This window comes from Mustela erminea, chromosome 6 (assembly GCF_009829155.1).
Source record: "Mustela erminea isolate mMusErm1 chromosome 6, mMusErm1.Pri, whole genome shotgun sequence".
Lineage (NCBI taxonomy): Eukaryota > Metazoa > Chordata > Mammalia > Carnivora > Mustelidae > Mustela > Mustela erminea.
In genome coordinates this window covers 120,006,084-120,029,139 of record NC_045619.1, presented here as the reverse complement: position 1 = coordinate 120,029,139, position 23,056 = coordinate 120,006,084, and the positions used below count along the sequence as shown (strand labels likewise).

The 23,056-nt window shown below is 34.7% G+C and overlaps 1 protein-coding gene across 5 annotated transcripts in view; it reads left to right on the top strand.

Moving 5' to 3' along the window:
* MINDY3 (MINDY lysine 48 deubiquitinase 3) overlaps positions 1–23,056 on the top strand; it is a 90,891-nt gene that overhangs the window by 1,120 nt on the left and 66,715 nt on the right. For 3 of the 5 annotated variants that reach the window (XM_032349501.1, XM_032349500.1, XM_032349499.1), the window contains exons 2-6: positions 12,623–12,702; positions 16,370–16,430; positions 18,128–18,301; positions 21,610–21,661; positions 22,526–22,640. In XM_032349501.1, coding sequence (XP_032205392.1) covers positions 12,623–12,702; positions 16,370–16,430; positions 18,128–18,301; positions 21,610–21,661; positions 22,526–22,640 — 482 coding nt within the window. Of the gene's footprint in view, positions 1–12,622; positions 12,703–16,369; positions 16,431–18,127; positions 18,302–20,208; positions 20,298–21,609; positions 21,662–22,525; positions 22,641–23,056 lie in introns of those variants that run through there. The other 2 variants (XM_032349502.1, XM_032349504.1) reach the window with 2 other exon arrangements.

Below are 23,056 nucleotides of genomic sequence, written 5' to 3'. Positions count from 1 at the left end.
CGTGGCACACTGCTTAAGGTGACTTAAAGACTGGTGAAGTTAAGAGCCTTTGGAGTCAGAAGGATTGGTAATGTAAGTATGTAAAACATCACAGGCCGGTAAATAATAGCATTTCATTCTTATCATTAAATCAGTTTTTTAGTAAATACCTGTTCTCAAAGGATTTGGGGGAATTTTAGCATAGTAAATCCAAGTTCCTACCTCATAGTGTGTACTTTGTAACAAAAATGCAGGGTTTATGTAAATCCCTTCCTGTCTCCCACATATGCCTCATTTAAGAGCTGGTAAAATTAGACTCATAATGTTTTACAGTCAGCTTATTTAGCCGATCACTCTTGTTTTGCAGATGAGGAAAATGAGTGGTGGGGCCATAAACAGGCCAGAGTTGGGCAAATTGAAAGAATCGAGTGAATTACAAGTCTCCCAATTCCTAATGCAGCTCTCTTTTCACTTTATTCCTTTGAGTTTCCAAACCTTAACATGTAATTAGTTTGGCTCTTTTTACTCATTTTAATTACATCACTGAAGTAATATTTTCTGAAATCTTGGTCTCCTGCATTCCACTTTGACTGAGTTTATCCTAATAATGAACAGCCCAGAAGTATACAAGGCTGTGAAGGATTAAGAAAAATTTTACTTCCTGTGTAATTAATTAGCATTAATTAAGCATTTACAACATAGAATAAGATAGTATTCAGCCTTGTTTATGTTAATACTGAGATGGAGATTCCAGGAGAATTCAGAGGCAGTTCTAATAGTGGTTAAGAGAAGGCTTTGGAACAGGTGTGCTTTGGTCCCAGATTCAAGTTATTTAATTTAATTAAACCTCAGTTTCCTTCTCTGTAAAATGCAGATAATAGTAGTGTTAACTTTACAGGGTCGTTGTGAGGATTGAAGGCTTGTAAACCCATGGAGGCACTTAGCACGATATCTGACATACGGTAAACACTCAGACATGGAAGTTCTTGAGACTTAATTTAAAAAGTGTTTAATTGTAAGATAAGCCAAAGATCACTCTCTAGCCGTGACCTGATACTTACAAGAAATTATTTGATGAATAACCATTATTTGTTTACTTTTATTAATTTTTTATTGAAGCATCGAGGATACATGATAATTATTATCTAAAATACAACTTTATAATGACATTAGAGAATGCTGGGCCAGGAAGGTCCTTAACAAGATTCATTCAGTCACTGCCATTTAAAAATAAAGAATTTTTTTTTTCTTTTTAGAGTATGTTTATACTGTGGATATATAATTCTTCAGGGTTTTACATTGATCAGGATTTTCAGGCAACCGAATTTGTATTTGTATTTGTATTTGTATTTATTTATTTATTTTTAATTTATTTGACAGAGAGAGATCACAAGTAGGCAGAGAGGCAGGCAGAGAGAGAGAGAGAGGAGGAAGCAGGCTCCCTGCTGAGCAGAGAGCCCGATGCGGGACTCGATCCCAGGACCCTGAGATCATGACCTGAGCCGAAGGCAGCGGTTTAACCCACTGAGCCACCCAGGCACCCCGAATTTGTATTTTTAATTTACCATCTCTGAGAGGAAGGTTGTTATTGGTTTTGCGATGTTAACTGTTGTATTCATCTAGAGGCAGAAATCATTGCTGAAGATTGCTTCGGCAGTCATTTGGGATTATGAGACTAGGCACAAGAAACTGCTGTGCTGCACTTGCCTTACAGCATTTGTAATGTGACACCAACTTTGGCTTTATTTCCTAGTCTGTAACTGCTCTGACAACTGTATTCTTACGAGTTTTTTGGAAGCTATTTAAAAGTGTGAGATGTTTAGGGTAAATATTTATAAAATTATGTTTAGGCATAGTCCATTTATGAACCTGTATTGATCACATTAAAAGTTTTTTGATACATTAGAAAAAGCTGCAGGAGTTGCTGCAGCACAGAGTTGGGTTTTTTTCTGAATTGATTTAACAATGTCAGATAATACGTGAAATCAGTAAGCCACAGAAGTGGCACATAGTTGTTTTAATTCATTTGGCTGTTTTAGATAATTCCATTCTATAACTCCTTTTTCTTTGGGGGAAAAAATGGCATTTTGTGGGATTTTGGTTTGGGTTTTTTGTTTTTTTTTTGTGGGGTTTTGTGTGTGTGTTGCGGGGGGTTGCCAGTTTCTCCTTGAAAGACCATAAGTCACATAATTTAAAGATTTGCAGCTGTTATTTTCTTTTCCTTTTTTTTTTTTTTTTTTAAAGACTTTATTTATTTACTTGACAGAGACACAGTGAGAGAAAAAACACAAGCAGGAGGAATGGGACGGGGAGAAGCAGGCTTCTCTCTGAGCAGGGAGCCTAATGCAGGGCTGGGTTCCAGAACCCTGGAATCATGACCTGAGCCAAAGGCAGTCACTTAACAACTCAGTTGTTATTTTCTAACTTGGAAATTGAGTCTCTGCCCCTGCCTCCTTTTCTCCTGCTCAGTTGCCTATGATCATTTTTTAAGAAAAGTGTATATTTTCTACCTCTTATTCAGAAACACCATTTATTCTCCTTGCCCTTTTTCCCACAGACTACAGCAGTGTTCCAGGCCTCTGCAGGTTAGGATGGGAAGGCAGACAAACAATAAGCATAGCACAAATGAAGTACGTGTAATAGAAGGTAAAGAAATAGGGAGTTGTGGAGTGGGGTGGCATGGCTAGCCCTTATTTTAAGATGAGATTTGAGCAAACACTGGAAGCAACTGAGTTAGTTATGCACTTATATCTGAAGAGTGTTCCAGGCAAAGAGAATAGCCATTATAAAAGACTTGATGGAGAATATTCCTGGCTTTTTGTTCAAAGACCAGGAAGGAAACTAGTTCAGCTGTAAAAGGAATGAGAGAAGGGGAGAGTAATAAAAGATGATGTAAGAAATAATTTTCATACAATGGCCAGTAAAGCCTTATAGGCCATGGTAAGGACTTTGGTGTTTATTCTGAATGAATGAGAGGTCATTGCAGGGTTTGGAGCAGAGAAGAGAAACAACATGACAAGTTTGTTTGTTTGTTTGTTTGTTTAAGATTTTTTTAATTTATTTGATGGATCACAAGTAGGCAGAGAGGCAGGCAGAGAGAGGGGGGAAGCAGGCTCCCTGCTAAGCAGAGAGCCAGAGGGGCTCAATCCCAGGAACCTGAGATCATGACCTGAGCAGAAGGCAGAGGCTTAACCCACAGAGCCATCCAAGTGCCCCCGACATGACAAGTTTTTAAAGGACTGATCTGACTGCTGTGTTTGAGGATAGACTGTAGTGGCTTGAATGAGACAGCAAGATCAAATGAGAGACATTTGCAGGAATCCAGTGGGGTAGAGATGGTGGGTCAGACCAGGATAGTAGTACTGGGAATGGAAGCCAAGTGGTGCAATGGACCAACTCCCAGCAGAACCAAAATAAGAGTCATTTAGATCTGACAGGATTAAGTATAAATCTTATTATACATGAAAACATTTTGACTTATTGGGAATTTGTTTCCTTTTCAGTATTGATTGTCCAGTTCAGTGTTTGGCAAACTTTTTCTGTAAAAGAGTCAGCTGCATTGTTGTTTCTGTCTCAGTACTCATCTCTACCATTGCAGCAAAAACAGCCCTAGATAATATAGGTATGGCTGTATTCCAAAACTGCATTCACAGAAACAGGTCAACCCCTGATCTAGATGATAAGCTCCAAGACACCTTTATTTTTTTCCTTTCCTCTAAGTTTTAAGTTATTTTATTGTTTAACCTATTAGATTAACGCAAGAGGGAGAAACACAATTCCCATTTATACAGTTCATTGTTTGGTGGGGTTTTGTGCGGGTAGGTGGAGAATGGAGATATAGTTGGCTGAAATTAAGAGTTTGGACTTTTGGTATAGGACAGTTTTTGTTATGTAATATGAAAAAAAATTTAACAAATAATTTATGTAAGTGAGGGATCAGTTAAAATATAAGTATCAAATGTATTTATAAGTTAATACATTTTTTATGATTTAACATTCTACCAAGTAATAAAATGATAAGCCAGTATTATTATTGTTATTATTATTATTGAGAGAGGGCGAGCAGGCATGCGCAAGCAGGGGAAGGGGCAAAGGGAGTGAGAATTTTTAGTGGGCTCCCAGCCCAGGGCAGAGTCTGACATGAGGTTCTTTCTCATGACCCTGAGAAAATGACCTGAGCTGAAACCAAAAGTTAGACTCTTTTTTTTTTGTAATTTTATTTTATTTTATTTTTTCAGTGTTCCAGGATTTATTTGTGTACCACATAAACAATGTACCACACTCAGTGCTCCATGCAATACGTGCCCTTCTTAATACCCACCACCAGACTTACCCAACCCCGTATCTCCCTCTCCTCAAAAACCCTCAGGTTGTTTCTCAGAGTCCACAACTCTCGGTTCCTCTCCCTCTCCGCTTTCCCCCAACTCATTTCTCCTCTCCATCTCCCAATGTCCTCCCTTTTATTCCTTATGCTCCACAAATAAGTGAAACCATATGATATTTGACTCTCTCTGCTTGACATATTTCACTCAGCATAATCTCCTCCAGTCCCGTCCATGTTGATACAAAAGTTGGTTATACATCCTTTCTGATGGAGGCATAATACTCCATTGTATACATGGACCATATCTTCTTTATCCATTCGTCCGTTGAAGTGCATTTTGGCTCTTTCCACAGTTTGGCAACTGTGGCCATTGCTGCTATGAACAGTGGGGTACAGATGGCCCTTCTTTTCCACTGCATCTGTATCTTTGGGGTAAATACCCAGTAGTGCAATTGTAGGTTCATAGGGTAGCTCTATTTTTAATTTCTTAAGGAATCTCCACACTGTTTTCCAAAGTGGCTGCACCAACTTGCATTCCCACCAACAGTGTAAGAGGGTTCCCTTTCTCCACATCCTCTCCAACACTTGTTTACTGTCTTGTTAAATTTTGTCCATTCGAACTGGTATGAGGTGGTATCACAATGTGGTTTTGATTTGAATCTCCCTGATGACTAATGATGAGGAACATTTTTTCATGTGTCTTTTAGCCATTTGTATGTCTTCTTTGGAGAAGTGTCTGTTCATGTCTTCTGCCCATTTTTTGATGTGATTATCTATCTTGTGTGTGTTGAGTTTGAGTAGGTCTTTATAGATCTTGGTTATCAGCCCTTTGTAGTGTCATTTGCGAATATCTTCTCCCATTCCATGGGTTTCCTCTTTGTTTTGTTGATTGCTTCCTTTGCTGTGCAGAAGCTGTTGATAACGACTGAACCAGGCACCTTGATACACCATTATTCATTAATGATTCTTCCAAAAATGAGGATAATGTGGATCATTATCATTTCAGAGGTTTTTGTTGTTGGATGCCTCTTTTTTCTCTCAAGGATAGATATTCCTTTCTCCAGCTTACCTGAGTCATGTCACCTAAGATCCAATTCTTTTAAATTAAAATTTGTAAGTTTATATGACAAAATTAATTTCTTGGTACTTTGAATACATTATGTATATTTTAGTTCAAAGTATCTATCATAATATCTTACATTGCATTATGCTTTACAGTTTTTCAAAGTCTTATTTAATCCTTGCAATAACCCTGAGAGACAGCAAAGGATAAATGTAGTTTTCTTCATTTTTATAAAGGAGGAAACTAAGGTACAGTTCAGATTTGACTCAGCCAATATCACAGAGTTTATAATGACAAACCAGGTCTTTCTATGGGCTTTTGTTTACTTCAGAGCTTAGTGTTATGGAGGCAGAAGTTAAAAATGATTTGAATAATGTATATATGGGTAGTACGTCATATGAAAGTAAAAGATTGGAAAACTACAAAGATGTTCATGGCTTAGGTTTAAATTTGTTATGAGCTATAAAACAGATTTCTATGTCTGTAGAACTGTGGGAATGTGATACTAAATTATATATTTACGATCATATGCTTTAGATGGCTAATTTCAGATCTAATCAGAAAAAAACCATTTTGAGAAAAGATAATTCCTTTTAAAAGTAGGAAATTATTTGAGTGTAAGAATACAAGAGAAATAACTGTATATCCTAAAAAACTTAAACTCAAGTGAAACCTTATTATAAAGGGAGAAGCCTACTTAACCTAGTCCTATTTTAGCATAGAATATTTAATTTACATTTAGTTGACTTTATTATATTTATTTTATAATAACCTTTGTGCATTATCAGCACACTGAAACATGTATACTGTAATTAAACAGAATTTGGAGTATAGCAGATCTGCCTAGAATTCTCTCCATGGGATTTTTCTATGTAACATACAAAAGCAACTCACTGTAGTTCATTTCAGCTATAAGCCTTGCCCATGGAGCTTGAAAACTGCATTACATTGTTAGTAATTTTAAGGAAGGTAAAATTCATTATTGATTCATGTTTATTACATACCTCAAATGTTTGATAGCTTCTAGTTTCACTTCTGCCCTTGGGCCCAACGTCAAAGATCCTTTCCTGTTCCTGTAGGAACAGAACTGGATGGAGTAAGGGGCCTTTTGGCTTCATCTCTTGTTCCTAGATTGGATCTCAGATTTGGTTGTCTTGATGTGATAACCAGCACCCTTAGATTTCATTTGTCCTTATTAAATTTGTCCTGTGCATCTTACCTATTTCTCATCCTCCGTATAGTTTGTCTTCTATTTTGTTTCTCCCAGGCTGCTGCATATTGAGGGAGAAAATTGTGGTCAGCATCAATGCAAATGTAGTAATCAAACCTTAGCTGAGCCCTCTGCTTTTCTCTCAGTTCTTTATCTTGTCAGCTTTTCTTAGTGCTTTTTAGAATTAACATTCCCTCAGTTCTCTTTTTCTCCCATTCCCCTCATTCTTATTCAGTAATACCACTTCCTCTTTGTGTATATATTTAATTTAGAAGCCTGCTAAAATTCACTTCTTCTGCCAAGCCAATGGCTTTCAAGTTTTTTTTTTTTAACTAGAGGCCTCATTATACTCTGAAAAGTATTAAGTACGTCAATATAAAAAATAAAATTAATGAGACCTGAAGCATTATTTTACATTTCTGTAAGTCTCTCTAATGTCTGGCTCATTAGAATACGGCTGGATCCTCACATTTGCTTCTCTGTTCAGTCTGTTGCAGTCTGTGTTAGGAAGAATATGCAGAAAATCCAGCCTCACAAAGGTTTGTAAGGTAGGAATCATACAAAAGCCTTTTTAGGTAATTGTGAATATTCATTTTTGATACAACACCAGAACTTGACTGGTGGTAGTTTCTTAGAGGTTATTCGCAGTATGGAATCTGAAACCACATGAATGAATTTTTTGTACTCTCTTAATTGAAAACCATTGGTTTGTCTTGTACTTTGAATGAATCTTTACCTGTGCATTCATATCTGACAGCCATGCATCAGTCATTTGAAAGTTACTGGTCCACTGGTTTATTCACATATTCCAAATGATAATACACTTCATTCTACAATAAAAAAAATCACATTTATTACTGTCACCACTGATCTCATTAGAAGAATATCCAAGAATTGAGATGCTGTCAAGTTCACAGTGGTAGATGCAAGTTTTCCAAAATTTTAGTTATGCTCGAAAGCCTAAAATTTTATCACTGGCAAATATAACCGTCAGTTATTTTTCTTGATGTAGCAGGCTCACTTCATTCCCTTCTTAGAAAGTGTTTGCCGCATAATCAAGTCTGAATAATCATAGTTTGTTAGTACCTCTTCAGAATAAAAACAGTGCTCTACAAAAAAGTATGTCCAGCTTGCAATTCAGAAAATTACATACATGCATTTTCTGGAGACAAAGATCAGTCATCATCAAGGTATGTTGCACAGGTGCTTTGTGGTAGTTTCCATTTTGTCATGCAGAATAATTTTTAAAAGGACACTTTATTCAAGTCAAAATTTAATAAAAATAGCATCAGTGAGGGCATTCTTTAGTTAAACAGGCTTCTTTATGTGTGTTTGACAGAGGGTAGTTTTGTTTACTAGGATGGTGACTGCTAGTACAGTTTAATGACACACCTTGTGTGTGCTAAGACATTAGCAGTCACACCTACTATTGCTTTTGTACCATGGCTATGAAAGTCAACACAGTGTAAAGGGCAAAAAATGTCTTAGTATCCTTATGAGAATTATTTTTACTCCTAGTAGATCCCCTGAAAGAGTCTCAGATTTTCAAGTTTCTATAGACCACACTTGAAGAACCTCTTTTTCTCCAGTCCTGTCTGCACCCCACCACTCCACAACTCTTTCAAGACTTAGAGTCTTTAAACTTCCTTTTTCCCATGTAATCACTCATGCCCTTCAGTCCATATAAATAATAATTTTTTATCCAGCTATGTTTTAAGTTACCATATGTTTCCCCTTCATTGGTTTAACAGGTAGTTTGCATTTACTCTTTCTCCTTATATTCTGAATCACAGTTCAACCCTTTAAAATTTGCTTACACTCTCCAGTGCTTTAGATTTCTTTTTGTATTCCCAGTGATGTGCTTAATGCAGTGTTTTATGTTTTACTCTGCTCAGCAGCATTTGAAGCAAGTGACTACTCTCTGCTTCCTGGAGGACTTCAGTGTGTTTTCCTCTTACCTTTCCAATCTTTGTCCATCTTTACTGATTCAGCCTCTGCTAATTTTTTGATGTTCCCATCTCCATTATTTTTGTTTTACATATTCTCATTTACTTGACTGCCAATGTTGAGGATGATTCAAATTGTGTTTAATCCTAGTACTTGCCCTGAGCTCCAGACCGGTATTTCCCCACTTCTAAGAATTGTTGCCAAATGGGAGCAACTCGGTGGCTCAGTCAGTTAAGCATCTGCCTTCCACTCAGGTCATGAACTCAGGGTCCTAGGATCAAGCACCACCTCGGGCTCTCCACTCAGTGGGGAGTCTGGTTCTCCCTCTCCCTCTGTGATCTCTCTCACTTTAACTCTTTCTCAAATAAATAAATAAATAAATGTTGCCAAATGGTTATCTCAACTGAACTTGGCACACCTAGAAACAGACTCTCCCGTTATCTTCCCTTGCAATATTTCAAAAGTATTTATTGAGCATTACTATACAGTATACTAAGAAAACAGTGGTCAGCAGAACAGGCAAGATACCTGTAAGGCAAATATTAAACATGTAAGCAAGCAGTTACTTGTAGTAATCACAGAATATGAAAAGTACTAGTTGTGCTTAATGGTAGGAGAGACCTACTTAGATAGGTTTATCAGGGAATATCTCTGAGAAGTTAACGCCTAAAATGAGAATGAGATGGATTCAGGTTTCTGAAGAGAGAAGAAACAGCAAGCACTAGGGCTGAAGTAAAGACTTTGAAGTAAATTCACTGTAGATGATGAATATGAAAGTGAACTAAGAAAATGTGGGTTTGATAGATCACGGTGTCTTTTAAGGCCATAAAAATGAGTTTGGGTTTCATTTTAATTGCTGTGAAAAGCCACTGAATTGTATTAAGTAGGCTATGACAAAATCTGATTTCCAAGGCTACAGTATTCCTCTGATAACTATGGTGAGCATATAAGGATTGGGAGCAGGGTAAGTGGGGAGGAATGGAGTCATCTAGTTGGAAACTTTTAACAGTACTCTAGATGAGCGATGACAGTGGTTTGAATCTCAGAGTAGACCAGAGATGGGATAGAATAGACAAATATAAATCATGTTTTCGGGTCTTGAACCAAGAGGATCTTGCCTTAAGGTGACAAAGGGTTAACAAGTGTTTCAAGTCACAGTATGTTCAAAGGGTAAGAAACCTGACAGATAATGGATATTTAATGACCTGAAAGATACTCAGCATGCCTGAAGTCCAAGAGGAAGAGTGGCCAAGGATGAGGTAGGAGATTTAGGTCGAAATCAGATCATACAGGACCATGTTAAGAAAACTAAACTCTCTTTATGTCTGGGATTGTAATCTGGGCTCTGTTTGAGAATTCTCTGATTATAACCAATAATGGAAATCTTGAGAGTGGATGAGTTACACAAGGAGAATGTATGGAATGAAAAGAACATAGATCCTAAAGCCAAGACATGAGAAACATTAACATTGAAGAGGAGGTGACTGAGGGGACTGAGAAGAAATGGAAAAGAAAAATTTGCCACAAGAGGAACCAGTAAAGCCAAGGGGCAAAGGTTTTTCAGAAGAAGCCCATGGTCAGCATTTCAGATGATTCTCTGGAGAGTAAATAAGAAAAGACTTAAGAAATTGCCCGTTCTGGTCATAGATGAACTTGGTGAGAATGAATTTGGTGCAGTGAGAGGTTGAAAATTTGGGGGATTGAATAAATTGTAAGGAGAATAATATTGTAAGGTTAAATAAGTATAAGGAGATTAAAAGAGTGCCTGTGGACAACTAGGTGGGCTTTGAGAGGGTGGTGATTGGAGTTTTTGGTTTTTTGGGGTTTTTTTTTTGACAATCAACTCCATTTTTTTTTAACTTAGACTTTATTTTTTTAGAGGAGTTTTAGGTTTGCAGCAAAACTATGGGGAAGCTACAGAGATTTCTCATATGCCTTCTGCTCCCACAATGTGCATAGTGCTCCCCTATTACCATTACACCCCACCAGGGTGGAATATTTATTAATTGATGAACCTGCACTGGCGTCGTTATCACCCAAGATCCATAATTTACAGCTCACTCTTGGTGTTGTGCTTTCTCTCGGTTTGGACAAATGTATAATGACATTTATCCATCAGTGTGGCTTCACTGTATTTCCCTGCCCTAAAAATGTTCTGTGCTTTGCATGTTTATCCCTCTTCCCTTTCTTCCTTCACCAATCCCTGGAAACAACTCATCTTTTTATGGTCTTCATTGTTTTGCCTTTTCCAGGGTATCTTATAGTTGGAATCATACAGTATGTAGCCTTTTCCAGTTGGTTACATCATTGAGTAATAGGCACTTAACGTTCCTCCATGTCTTTTCCTGACTTGTCAGCTCATTTATTTTTTTAGTGCTGAATTATATTTTGTTGTCTGGATTACTGTAGTTCATTTACCCACCCATTCACTTACTGAAGAACAGCTTAGCTGCTTCCAAGTATTAGCAGTTATGTCTCAAGGAGCTGTAAACATCTGTGTGCAGGTTTTTGTGTGGACATAAGTTTTCATCTCTTTACTCAAAGAATTTTGGGAGGATTCTTAAGGAGGAGGATTGGTTTTTGAATATGTGAGAAACATGTTTAAGCACTGTTTGAAAGAGAAGGATTGAAAGGTTGAGCGAGCAGAGGTGGGATGGAATGGGATCCTCTATGCTGTTTCTTATCTCAATTGTTACCACCTACTCTCTCAAGCTAGAAACTTCAGAGTCTGCTCTCATTTCTTTGCCCCACTTGTACGTGCTCATCAAACCTTAATTTTTACCTAAGAAATACTATCTAGGTATAGTTTCTCCTCTCCATACTAATGGCAATTTTATTAGGTCGCTAGCATCTCTATATGGCTGTTGAAACAGTCTCATCCCCGTTCTGTTCCTTTAAAAAACGGGGAAAAAAAAAAAAGGCAGTATGATCATATTATAGTTCAATTAGTATTTGTCATGGTCTGGCCTTTCCCAGTACTACCCTCCTGTCAGCTTTCCCTCCCATTTACCATCTCCCCCATACTACCCTTAAGCTACATTAAATTTCCCCCTGTCCTATAAACTTGTCCCTTTTCTTACCAAACTCTTTCCTTTAATAAAGGTAAGTTTTCTTTACCTGAAAGTCATTCCTCATCCTCGTCCTCACAAATTCCTGTTCAAGATCAGCCTCAAAATCACCTATTGTGACTTGACTCAGGCAGAGTAAATCATTTCTTTCTGTATCCATAATACTGTTTTCATATTTCTGTTTTAATATCCATTTATGCTTTATTTGTCCATATGTCCATGCTCACCTGTACTGTTGGCTCCTGCACACGAGGGACTTTGTCATTCACGCATACATCCTAGATGCTTGCTGTAGTATTGTATGTTCATTAAGTGTTCGTGGGATGAATGACTGAACTACAACCATTAGTGAAACTTTACATATTCCTACCATGTTGGAATTAGAAATGATCATTTTAAAGATAACTACACAGAGACCTAGGGAGGCGAAATGATTTCCCAACAGTGATACCGATAACTCAGTCCTCTGGACTTCTGGCCCTATACTGTCTGTAGGAACATTTACTAGTTGTTCTGTCAGTGCTGGTTGGGTAATAGTGAAATTGAGCTAGAGCTAGTATGAGCACATTCATAGTCTATGATGCCTTTAATTTTTAGCTTATAGAATATGACTCAAAGATTTGAATGAAAAATATATTCTATATGGAAAGGATCCTGAAATTCTGTTTGAAATCAGTAGATAGACTAGTCTTTCTTCAAATGAATTATTTAGTGTTCTTTTACTAAGGTCCACACTTTATCCCCTTAGTCCACTTAGGAGGATCCCTAGGTACAAATTTTGTGTGTGCATGTGTGAGTATGTGTATGTGTGTTTACATGCATTTGGGGCACAGGGTGGGAACAGGGACTCCAGATCTCTTTTCAGAGGGTTTCTTGATTCCCCAAAAAGTTAAGAACCACTGTGCCTGAATAACTTGGAGATATTTTGCTTTTGTAATAAGTGATCTTTCTCAAAGCAAAGTACATTAAAAATTCTTTGGGCTGCTGTTTGAATTACCTTTTTAATCTTTGCTACTTGCTTTCATTTTTAGGCTTTGTGTTTAGTGAATCAGAGGGATCTGCATTAGAACAGTTTGAAGGTGGCCCCTGTGCTGTTATTGCACCTGTTCAGGTAACATAGACTACTTTACCGACTCCTTAGAGGGACATGTTCAAACGTTTCATATTTGACTTTTCGTTTTCTACTGTGTCTGTATGTAATTAGATGATGAGTTATCTCTTAACTTTTGTTCATGTAAATTGCTATAAATATCCAAAAATAAAAAATGAATTCAGAACATGGGCAGGTTATGTAGCAATAGCCTTTTAACGGTCTTTATTTTCAAGAAAACATAATAGGTGTTCTCTAACCTTCAGAAAATGATGGGGACATCGTTCTAGTATAGTGATCCTATCAAGTCATAATGTTTTATGCTATTGTTAGGTATATCATAGCAATAATACTCTTTTCATTTGTACTTTCTGTAAAAATGATTTTCCTACAAAGTTGAGGATGAGTAATACTTCCATGCTCTGAAACCGTATACATTTTTAAAATAAGCTGTATTTACAGTTTTAGGCTGTTGGCTTTTAAAATAAAATTAGTAGTAACTGACTACAAACAGAATTTTCAAAATTTAAAAGAGGTTTTTCTTTGACGAGATAGTGTTAATCTGAATGTGTGTGTGTGTGTGTGTGTATGAGATTTGAATCCTAATGTATTGTTCGAATTTCAAAGGCCAATTTGCTGCGAATGTTACATTGTTAAAACCACATATTGAATTTTCAGTTTACTGTAATACTTTAAAATGTCTGAACAGCAGTGTCACTTCGCAGCTGGTCTAAGAGAAGCTGGAATTGATTATGTTTTAATCAGCACGTTTTGAAAATACATATTTAATGTGATATTTATTATTCATTGGGCATAAGGAACACATTCCTGAACTTTGTTAGCTACAAAGTAAATTTGTCTCTCAAGCCTTATGCTCCTCATTATTAAATTAAAAATTTATCTCTGAAGGAGGCGGCAAAAAAAAATCTTTCATGACTGAGTCCAAAATGTATCTTTTATAGTTCATCATTTTTCTTTAAAGGGTAAATTTGATTTTTTTTTTGCATTAGTAGAATTACAAAAAAAAAAAAGAAAAATTTGAATGTTTGAATGTTGCCTGGGAGTAACTGAATATAAAGAATAAAATTTAACTAAATTAGTATTAGAGTTGTTATACTATTATGCTGGGCACAGATTTTGGTTGCTTGCAGAATCTTATTAACTGAATTTAAAGATTCCTTATCTTGTCAGTATTTAAATTAGATTATATTAACACTGCCCTTCCTGGGTTTTTACTAAAAATCTATGAATGTAATTAAATGCAAGGTATACCACCGTTCCCTGTTTTATAAAATTTTATAAAATTTATAAAAATGTGTAGTTTTACAAAATTCGGTATATTTCCACAATGATAGCTGTTTTTGCAAGGAATAATTGTAATGTTCAAAGCCCTCTTGTATCTTTGAGGTTGTAATTTAGTTTCATAGTCACATAAATCTTCTCAATCATAGAATTATGGGTTTCTTTTTTTTTTCCTCAGTGTAAAAGTCAAAACTGAGCCATTAAGCCTAATGAAGGGAAATGAGCAAGTCTAGATAGTAAAACTTTTTTAAACTATAAAAATTAGAATATGGTACTATAGCCAGAAGAGTAGGCATATTATGGAACCCAATAGTTAATACTGGACAAATGACATTACATATAGCATTTTACCAAGAATTTATCACATACTGCAAATCAGTGGTAGAATAAAATGATATTTAATGAATGTCACTTGATAAGACTGCCTGGCAGTTTGAGGGGAAAAAATGAATTTAGACGAGCTGATAGCATATATCAAATCTGTTCTTGATATAGGATTTAACCACAGAAAAACTAAAACTAATGTATTGTCAGCACTAGAGAAAGGATGAGTTCCAGGCTCAGAAAAATATTTGTAGTGAATATTAGCAGTAAGTGGATATTGTTGTTCTTATACAAAGAACTTGTACGGATTGGTTAGAAAACACTAAAACTCCAGTGGTGAAATGATGTATATAGAGTCATCACAGGTGGAATAGTGATCGAGAACTAGAGAATCAAAATGTTCAATCTTACTAGGAATCCAGAAAAGTACAAATGAAACTATAATTAGATTGTGTTTACTCTTTCTGATTTTTAAATATAAAATAATTGCCAGTGCATATTATGGGTTGGATGATGCTGGCATATTCATAGTGCCATAAGTACATTTGTACTTTGATTTGGGGAGGATAGTTACATTATAACAGGAAACATAATGCAGATTTTTTTTTATGAAATCATTGAACTTCTGTGAATCTTTCTTAAAGAAGTAATCCTTCATATGGAAAAGGTTGTATTCAATAAGAAACTATTATAGTAGTAAAAGAAAAAATTATAAGCCTAATTTACTATAATGTAGTTTACACATGAAATGATGTTTGAGTAATTTTGATAGCTCAATAGACATTTAGTGATTAAGAATTACAGTTATGATGCCTGTGGGAAAGCCAAAATGAGAAACATGATCGCATACCCATTATGCTTCTCACTTGTAAGAAAAACTAAAACAGGTATGAAAGACTGGAAGGAAGTATATCAAAATACTAACAGCATTTGTATTAGTAGTGAAATAATGGGTATCCCACCTAATTTTTCCCAAATTTTGTAAGGTAGTTACAATACTCCACAATTTTATGGTTGTTGCCGTACTGGGGGAAAGCCAGAAACACTTGATTGCAGCATTGGTAGATTTTACTAATACAAGAATGTTGTAGAATATTACTTGTGTGGTTTTTTTGTTGTTGTTGTTGTTGTTGTTGTTAAAGTAATTGAAATGATTGCTTATTAGGTGGCAGGTACTGTGCTAAGTGCATTACATAGATTATTTCATAAAATCCTCACTGCAGCCTTTTAAAGTTTATGCTATTATTATTTTTAGTTAGTAAAGTAGTGGAACCAAGATGCACACCTAGGTGTGTCTGACTAAAAGCAGTCCTCTTATCAACACACTACCACTTTCAAACATGTAAGTGAGAAACATCGAAGTAACCTTTTTCTTGGATCTGCTTCCCGGAGGTTCAGATACAACAGGTGGCACATAAGGGTCTTCATTTTTAATAAACATGTCAGGTGACTAGGATGGAAATGGTCTGTAAACTGCACTTTGGGAAGGAAACACTACTGAACTGCTTTCTATCAAATCATCAGTATAACACACTTAAGGAAAAGTGAGAGATCAGTTTGTTTTTTCTTTTAAATCTTGTATTTTTTTTAGTCAAACCAGGAAGTTGGAACTCGTGATAAGCGGAAGAGTCTTGTTGTGTATTTTTATGTCACAAATCAGAGCTAATAGAGCAGAACCACCTTTGTATTTTGATTTCTTTTCCCCCAAGGAACCTAAGAAAAATGTAGACTTGTTCCTGTTTCTAGGGTTTTCATTTTGTGAATGAGCAATTAAGTTTCTTTACTTTTCTGGTTATGTGTCTGTTTTTTTGAGTCAGTTGAGTCACTTTTTCTATGTATCAGAAAATATGTATCATGAAAGAAGAATTTAATGGATCTAGAATCAAGTTTATAGTAGTATATTCTGAATAATATGCTCAATTACTGTTGAATGTGGTGAGAAACTCCAAAATTTTTATAGTACTATTTAGTAAATCATAAAGGTTTTTTTTTCCATTTTAAAATAAAAGAATAAGGTATGCTTACAATGCATTCTAATAATTATTGCTTTAATTGTGTAAAGGCATTTCTTTTGAAGAAGCTCCTGTTCTCTTCAGAGAAGTCTTCTTGGAGGGATTGCCCAGGTATGATCGTGGTTGGTCTTTAAACTTTTCCTTCACCTTCTAATTTATATATGATCTATGCAGTTTTCACTGGCAATAGTTTAACTGAAATTATTTATCTTAAAAAGTAAACTATAAACAGGATATTTGTTCTTGAGATTTATTTTTTTCAGTGTTTCAGAAATTTTCATGAACAGTGATATTTTAATATGTGTATTACCTAATTTGGTTTACCCAAGAGTCTAAGACAGGATAATAGAACTAAGGGCAAAAAACTTTGGCTCTCACTAAAAAGTGGTGCCATTTCCCTGAACTGTTAAATGATAGCCTACCATAAGGAATGGTCATTTGTGTTTGTTTTGTCTTACTTGGCTCTCAGCAAGAACTGAGTTATCTTTGTATTCCTGCAACTTTTAGTGCAGTGCCTTACACAATGCAGATAACACTGCAAACGAAGCTGTCCTAGCTTCTGCGCTATGATTAGGTCAGAGAGCTGTGTGGTTCTACCTGATAATAACAAACATTTGCATTCCTCTTGACAGTTTAAAAGTCTTTCCTTCAATAAGTGCACAATTTCATGTGAGCATCACGATAACTTTTAGAAGAATGGGGAATATATTATAATCCTGGTTTGGCATATAAAGGCAAAACAGTTTCCATTCCAAACCATACCCATAGAATCTAATGATTGTGAATTTAAGGGCTAAAGTGTCACTCATGTATTTTTTATTAATTAGTAGTTGAAATGCAAAATAAATTGTAGAAAATAAATATAATTATTTACATATAATTAATATAATTGATGTTAATATAATTATTAACATCAGTGTTTTATTGATAAAATTTATAATAGTTGTTATACAGAAAGATATTTACATTGATAAAATATATAGCGTTGTCATAAATGTAAATGTCGTAGTGGTTATAAAATGAATGACCTAATTCTTGCCTTTAAAGAACTGCTAGTCTATTAAGAGAAGTAAAATTCTCCCCAGAGCATTAAATTTTACGTAGGATGTGTGTACACATCGTATCCCCTTTGAAAGTTTCAGGGGCAGTCCTACTGTTAGAGAGCTATCCTGCTTGGAAAGGGGAGGTGGCTAAGGCCCAGGAAGACGTTGAGCATTTTCTCATTGCCCCTTTCTATAAAAGTCTAATGTTCAGATCACTGCAATATAGTATCAGGAGCTTCTGTATTATGCAACGTAACCGCGATGGCGTCTGCTACTGTAATGAATTGTGGTACAGTATGTGCTATGTGTCACCTCATTATCCTTACCCCTATGGGACAAGGAGATCAAAGACATTAGACTGACTCAGAAATGAGGAAAAAATAGAAGTCTCAGCAGGCCCTCACATTGTGCCTGGTCCTGCAGTAAAGGAGCCCTCAGGGCTCCTAGTGCTCCCTTTGCAGCCTCAGGAAGGGGAGTGATCAGTACCAGGTTATTCCAAGTAATGTATTCTTTCTCCTAATGTTCAATTCTTCATTTTTCTCGTTTCTTTTTCTAATTAATGTCCATATTTAATACTGATGACATATTAATCCTTAAGCACTTTTTTTTTTTTTTAAACCTAAGTTGTTTATGGGGGGAGGAATCCTCCACTTAAAATGCTTGGTTTTCATTATTAAGTTAAAACATTCTTACTATTGTTATCCATGACAGGATTTTTTTCTTTTCAAAGAAAACCATTATAACTGATACTTTGGTTATTTTTAGAGGAAGAGCGGAAGGAACTCCTTTGTCATACCTTATGTGATATTTTAGAGAGTGCTTGTTGTGACAACTCTGGATCATACTGCCTCGTTTCCTGGTTAAGAGGAAAGACAGCCGAGGAAACGGCTAGTATTTCTGGGAGTCGTGCAGAGTCTAGCTGCCAAGTGGAACATTCTTGTAAGATACATTTTTATTTCCTGAAGTCATTTCTTGTATCTTTGTCTTAATAAAACTGTTGAAAATTTTAAAGAAAAAAAATATTTAAAATTTTCATAACACTTCTTTTTTTTAGCCTGAGCTTAATTCATGAGCCTTAGAATTTTTCATTTCCCTGTCAATTATGTTAGTTGCTGGAGGATATTGCACTTGTTTATCATGTCATTTTTGGAAAAAAGAAAGGATTTGCATCTCTTAAACTTCTCTATAAGTTTTAGTTAGTTTCTGCTTGATGACAATCTCTTCTGAGCTTTGGAACTCTAATACAGAAAGTTAAAAGAACATAATCCTACGTACTTTAGTTTTAGATGCTTTAATGTTAGTTTTCTTGCTATTGGGGAAAAAAAAGGATTTTTTGGGACATTAGAAAATTTCTTAAATATCTTTAGTTTCTTAGAGCAGAGATGGGGGCATTATTCTTTATTACATATTATTTCTTTTCCTCCTGAACTTTTTGGACATTGTGTAATACAGTCTACATATATAGGTTATTTTTAGGTAGTTTTAAAAAAGGGTTTAATTATTCTTTCAGGTTTCTCATTATTGAAGATTTCTCTTTAAACAAAAGCTATTCTTATTCATTAAAAAAAAAATATTCTGTGGATTATAGCCTTTGAAACTTCTTACGTAATCAACTTCAAAACTGCCAGAATGCAGTAGTAAAAAGAAGACTTCTGGTGGTACTGAAGGTAGATAAAGAATTGCTTTTCTGTTTTTCTTTTCAGGAATGATCTTGCTAGTATGTGACTTCTGATAATTGGTAGTTCCATGTGTTTATATTGAAGAAGTGACTTATTCTGCCTATGATGCATTCCATTAATGATCATCTCTGCAGAAATTATTTTTAAAGAAATTGGACACCTGATTTACAGAGAGTAAATTTTGATTACTCATGATATACATATATATCTCAATTTCCATGTAGGATTATCCCTGAGGCACAATTGTCTCCACAGGCTGAAATGACTCTGTAATGTCAGTCTTCTTTCTCCTGTAGTTAAAGTGGCAAATTCTAATAGGTGTACATTTGCAAGGAATAATTTTTAAAATTTAAACAGTTGAATAACTTTCTTTTGAGGCCTTTTAAATATAGCCTTTCAAAAAGAATTTAATATACTTTGAGAGTCGATGATGACAGTTGAAGAAGAAAATTGGAAAATATTCCCAAGGATGATTGTCAAGAATCTTAAGATTGGTTTTAAACTATTTTCCAGGTTTTACTGGGTTGCATGAAAGCATGTTTAATAGTTTCACTTAGGACATTAAAATCCTGACAGAGGAACAGTTGGACTAATTAAAAGTTCTTTTAAAGACTATCTGCTTAAAGCCAATCTATACACTAAAATGCAAGAAAATAGTATGATCTTTTCTTTTAACATTTTTCATTAGTATTTTTGTAGTACAATCTATACATGCCATAGAGTACACTGTATAATTTCTGTAGTTAGAGGTTAAATCACTCTAGGTTAAATAGCCTTTATAATATATTAACTTTGGTACGTGGTACTTGAGTAACTAATTTAGGTGGGCATATTAGATTTAATTTCTTTTCTAAAAACATATTTTAGTAGTTTTCCAGTTCACTTTGCCTCATTTTAAAAGTGGACATGAAATGAAACCATATATTAAATCTGTTTTTAGGTTAAGACTGTAAAAATTTGAAAAGTTTTGTTAAATGAAAATTTGAGAATTTACCTTAGATGTTGACAAATGCAAAGAACTTACATTAAAGTTTTTATTCCGTATAACAATCTGTTTTACCTGTTCTTTCCTTTGTTCCCAGCTATGTTCTTTTTCTTGTGTTTTATATTTTTTCATCATCCTGCCTGCTAAGCTTTTTATTTTGCTTGCCTCTTCTCTCTAAATTACTATCTTTATGTCTACTTTCATAGTGTATACCCAGTAGAATTATTTAGGTAATCAAGCACTGCAGAGCAATTAGTACAGTTTGGAAAAGGTTAGGTTGAATTTTTATTTTATCCTGAAATTTTACATGTGAACTGTTTTTCCCCTTGTCAGTAGTACATTGTGCACAAACATTAATTTCATTGGCTTGTGTGGTTGTGTAGTTTTGGCTTTCAGTAACGCACACTTGTTTGCAATAGTGAATGCTCAGGTTCAATTTCAGTTTGTTTCCCATGCATATCAAAAGCTTATTGAAATTAACCCATTTGGGCTGGTAAAGATTTTTAAAAGTAGTTTAAAGCATTTGAGAATTAAAGTGATTTGAAAAGGAGCCTAATGAAACATTTTTAATTGTAATTCAAAAAATCCCAATTTTGAATTCATAATGAATTTCTTTCATTTTCTTATCAGAGAATGAAAGAAATTCATAAGAATTAATATTTAAAAGTACTAAGATTTGCTTTATAAAATATATATAAAATTGTTCATTGTGATAAATTAGAAGTATTTTGATTCATGTTTGAGATCTTTAAAGGTGTTATCTTTGTAAAGGGAGCCAGCTCTCTGGATTCAAATCTCTGCTGTGCTGTTCATTGCATTGTGCTCCAGGGAAGCTTCTTCTCTGCCTTGGTTCCTCTTCTGTAAAATGCGGCTGATAGGGTTGTTAGAGGATTAAATGAGATAAAACCTATAGAGCATTTACAGAGGGGCCTGGCACTTAGAATAAAGTGCTATATAAACATCACCTTGGATTTAAATGATTTATTTTATTTCCTTTGCTTTTTTAATTTATAATTGTACTGTATTAATGATCATAATCCAAATGAGTTACTGAAAACTTCTCTAACAATTGTACCAACAAATGAGGAAACAGACTTAAAGCTGTCGTTGAACCTGTGTAGTTTCAAAGTGCTATTCCTTTTTATACACATTAGTTTAAAAATTAAACTTAACCTAAAGATTTTATATTATAAAGGAAGAAGATTAGCTATGATGATTTTATTTGGATCTATGATTTGGAAGATTATTTTAAAGTGCAAGACACATTTCAGTGATGTGTGAAGCACTGTCAATAATTTCTCATATTTTATGTAGTATTCTAGCCTGACTGAGTTGAAAATAAATGTTTATCATTTAATCACCCTTCTACATTCTCAGTATTATATCCATTTTAGTTATAATCATGGTAACTAAGATCCTGAAATAAAAATTTGTGTTATAGTAAAGTTGAAAATAAACAGAATTTTAAGGGAGTAAGGAAATAGGGAAAATTTTGATTGCTTGAAAGTATTTACAGCCTGCTGTGTGTATCTTGTGTCATTTATTTGCCATGTGTAGTGCTGAAAAGTGTCTTTTATGTATAGCTGCCTTGGCTGTCGAAGAGCTTGGCTTTGAGCGATTTCATGCATTAATTCAGTAAGTAACATTGGAACATTTAAAATACTTAACCTTGTGGACACATTGCCATTTTAAGTCTGTTCATATTGTGGAAAGGTACTTAGATATATATAATTGAGGATTAATTTGTTACCAGTTTTTTAAATAGTAATTTATTAATGTTTACTTAAATTATTCTGATTCCTAAATTAGCTAACTACCAGAATACACCTTTTATAATATTAAAAGCTTCTTCATCGCTTACAATGAAAAAAATCATTCTAGCTTAATGTCTCTCTGACCTGAATGAATACAAAAATTTCTAATAGGATAAATATTTGAATTATTTTGTTTGCCAATATATGCCTTCTATGATTCTCGTTAAAAGTGCCATATTTTCACTAGAACATTAAACTTTTTATTATAAAAGGTAAGGATAGGTACATTGATAGTATTACAAGTGGCATTTGAAATACGACATTACTTTCTTTTAAAAGAAGCCACAAATGTACACCTTATCTTTGGTATTCAGATATTTATTACGTAGTTTTCAGCCTTTACAGAGTCAAGTTTTTTTTTTCTTTCTTGAACACCTCTTAAAGCTACTTCATTCTTTAAAAATGTGTAATTATTGTAGAATTTATTGATGCCAGACAGTTCACCTAAGTGATAAAGAGTTTTCCTGCCAAGTAGGCATTCTATTTTAATAGTATATATTTAGCAACATTTGTCAGCAGCAGCTTTTGCTTTTAATGGCTAAATCTGTATATGAAAATTTGAGACACAGAAATCTCATTTGTACATATACAGTTTAATGTATAAGACAATTTTAAAAATTTCCCATTTGTCAATGTAGTCATTCTCATCTCTAATACTAATACTTAATTCTTTTTTCCCCCCCAGAAAGAGATCATTCAGAAGTTTATCAGAATTAAAAGATGCTGTCTTGGACCAGTATTCAATGTGGGGAAACAAATTTGGAGTGTTGCTTTTTCTGTATTCTGTGTTACTGACAAAGGTTTGTTAAAGAAGATACTTTTGGCTTTTATTAGTTTGAGTTTAGTACTGGTTTTCATGCTGTGATGAGCAATTTTATTTTTGGTACCGTTTCTAATCTCAGAATAAAAGTCTACTTATGCTGATGATAAGGAATCATCCAGTTCTCTTTTCTTACCACTCACTTAGTACTTAACCACTTTCAAACTTCGTTTGACTCCGATTTCTATGTTATAAAAGTTATCAGTGATATTCTAATTATGAAATGCTCTCAGTTCTTCTGAGTTTTATTTTCTTTCATCTTAGCAGTAACTGGCATTTGACAACCTTAATGCTTTCTGGAAGCTCTTTCTGACGCTCAGTCCCTCTCCTAACTGACCTAAAAAATCACTGTGCTAGTTCCCTTTTATTATTGTCCCATCTCCCCCAACCCTCACT